Raw genomic sequence first — 2,841 nt, 5'->3', positions numbered from 1 at the left:
CCCCCCCCCCCAGCCACAACCCCCTCCTCCTGGCTCCAGCCTGGTGGCCCTGGGATATCCCCAAGGGATCCCAGCCACCTCCTCCTGGGCCAGCAGCTCCAAACTGGGCCACAAGCCAACCCTGGGAGCAGAAGATGCTCCAAGGCTTTGTGGGGTGGTTTGGCCCATTTCAGTGATGCCCGTTTTTGGTGTCCCCCCATAATCTGAGCCCCTCTCCTTGTTCTCCTGAGATTTCAGGAACATTCCTGACCATAAAACTGCTCCCCTGGGACACCTGTGCACTGATGCTGCCCTGCCTGCAACTCTCCCTGCCCAGAGCCATGAGGGCAGGACATGCTGGCTCCACTAGCAACAGGAGGTTGCATCAGGCTCCATCACAAGCATCGTATCCAAACTCATCCTTGGGTCCAAGCTGCCTGTGGCAGCTCTGCAGGCAGGAGAAGCAGCTTCAAGTGCTGCCTCCCCTCACTTGGCTCCATCCCATCAAAACCATGGATTTTGTCCTACCTACAGCCATGGGAATGACTTTGGGACCAAAAACCCAATGGGCTCCAAACCAAGGAGCCGCACGGCCAAGCAAAGCAGGAGCGAGACCTCCAGGAACCATGAAGATTTTATGGGTGGTCTCAAAACCTGCTGGAGTTGTTCTCCATTGGGAATGTCAGTGGTGGCACCACCAAGCCACTGTGGGGAGCTGGGATCTTTCAAGTCAACCCTGAAGGCTGAGCCCATGGCCACGTTATCCTGGTTGCTTCCTGTGGGATCCTCAAAAATTTGAGGTCCGTGTTCCTCAAATAATTTATATCCTTGAGATCCTCAAGATCTGAGAATGTCAAGAGCCTCAAAACTCTGATCCTTGAGCTCCTCAAGCACTTGAGATCCTCACAACCCTCAAGATCTGAGCTGGAGAGGACCCTCCAAAATATGACATCCCCCAAAATCTGAGCTCCTCAAGGCACCCCAAAACTTGGTATTGTTGAGTTCCTCAAAGATTTGAGAACATCAAGACCCTCAAAACTCTGATCCTTGAGCTCCTCAAGCACTTGAGATCCTCACAACCCTCAAGATCTGAGCTGGAGAGGACCCTCCAAAATATGACATCCCCCAAAATCTGAGCTCCTCAAGGCACCCCAAAACTTGGTATTGTTGAGTTCCTCAAAGATTTGAGAACATCAAGACCCTCAAAACTCTGATCCTTGAGCTCCTCAAGCACTTGGGAGATCCTCACAACCTTGAGATCTGGACAAGGCCTGGCTGGGTGTTTCTGCCAGGCTCTAACCCCACCAACACTGCCAGCGGACCCCGAGGGCCACGTGGACCTTTCCCCTGTCCCCCTCCTGGTAGGTGGCCTGGTCCCTGCCACCCGCTCACCGGTTGAGTAGGGGTCGGGCTTGTGGTGTCGCGGCGACGGGTGGTGCTGGATGACCTGCTGCGGCTTGGCCGTTATCTAACATTTTAGATGCATCTCTCTTCCTTTTCCATGTCATCTCTCAGTTATGTTCTTCATGAGGAGATAATGAGCCTAAAGGACATTTCCTTTCGTGTCTCAGTAAGAGCAGTGAATGGAAGAAAAACTTGCTACACAGAAGATTATTTTTGAGATAGTGATTAATAACATCCAGTGCATTATCTGTACACTGATAAATATTTGCATATCAAGATAATAATCAAAAGCTTTCAAGCCTTCCACAGTTTCAGAGCAACTTATAACAAGATTTAACAGATGCATATAATTAAATCTTATTTCTGCCACCTCTGAATTATTAGGAGACTATGGAGTAGCTTTAAAGTGGCAGAAAAAACCCAACAACTTATTTCAGATAATTCTCAGGCTATCCCCTGGGCACAGTGTTGAACAGAGCATAGCTGACTAAAATAAAATTAGAAGCAAAAATTCTGAATGTTCAGAACATGTTCCAAAGAGTTAAGGCTCCACGGTGTTATATTTAAGCACAACATCACCATCTGAAGGCCCATGTTCAAATCAAAATGGAAAAAAACTTCCTTGCCAGCAATCACCTGGATTCTCTCTAATGTTCATTACTCTTGTGTGGACACACCAGCCAAGGTTTTTGTGAAGACAGTGTGTCAAAAAAGCAAGATGTTCTGAAATGTGGAAGGACATTTTCCCTGTGGTTTCTATAGGATGGCAGATAAGGAGAGTTCCGTGCTCTAAAGTGAATCACAAGTTCTGTCTCCACAAAGCAGGGTAAAATTTATTAAGAAAACCCCGAAAGCTAATAGATTGATTCTTCTTTTTTTCATAATAATTTTTAAGAGCTGTGCCCTATGTAGTTGTGAGGGTGACAGAGCCCTGGGCCAGGCTGCCCGGAGAGGCTGTGGAGTCTCCTGCTCTGGAGACATTCCCAGCCTGGCTGGTTCCTGTGGGATCTGCTGGAGGTGACTCTGCTCTCCAGGGGGTTGGCACTGGATGATCTCCAGAGCTCCCTTCCCACTCCCATCCCTCTGACTCTGTGAGATGGTGGCACCAAGGACACCAGGAGCCCACCACCCACCCACCCCCACGAGGAACAAACCCTTCACCCAACCCCACCCTCTTCCTCCCAGCTGAAGGACAGGGCTGGGAGAAGAAGCCAGAAGCTCACCTGGAGGAGACACCACGGCATGCTGGTTGAGGTGGGGAGGAGTGCTGTGCTCGGGGGGCTGGGGCAGGTGCGGCGGCAGCTCCGGCTGCGGGAGGTGCAGGATGGGTTGGGTGAAATGTGTCATGGTGTCGAACATGGTCCCCGGCAGCGGGTGCTCCAGGACGGGGACTTGCGTGGGGACGAAGGGTGGAGGAGAAGACTTGATGGGTGGAGGAGCTTGTTGGGGGACAGGGGG

At 50.9% G+C, this 2,841-nt stretch overlaps 1 protein-coding gene across 1 annotated transcript in view; it reads right to left on the bottom strand.

The window, feature by feature from the left end:
* The window catches only part of BRD4 (bromodomain containing 4), a 51,523-nt gene that overhangs the window by 5,453 nt on the left and 43,229 nt on the right, over positions 1–2,841 (bottom strand). The window contains exons 13-15 of the mRNA XM_009996968.1: positions 2,607–2,805; positions 1,637–1,683; positions 1,372–1,447 (exon numbers count right to left, since the gene is read on the bottom strand). Coding sequence (XP_009995270.1) covers positions 1,372–1,447; positions 1,637–1,683; positions 2,607–2,805 — 322 coding nt within the window. The remainder of the gene's footprint in view (positions 1–1,371; positions 1,448–1,636; positions 1,684–2,606; positions 2,806–2,841) is intronic.

The sequence above is a fragment of the Chaetura pelagica genome, unplaced genomic scaffold (genome assembly GCF_000747805.2).
Source record: "Chaetura pelagica isolate M959 unplaced genomic scaffold, ChaPel_1.0 scaffold624, whole genome shotgun sequence".
NCBI classification, from domain to species: Eukaryota; Metazoa; Chordata; class Aves; order Apodiformes; family Apodidae; genus Chaetura; species Chaetura pelagica.
Note: the sequence above shows the minus strand (reverse complement) of the source record. Positions and strands in the feature narration are given on the sequence as shown.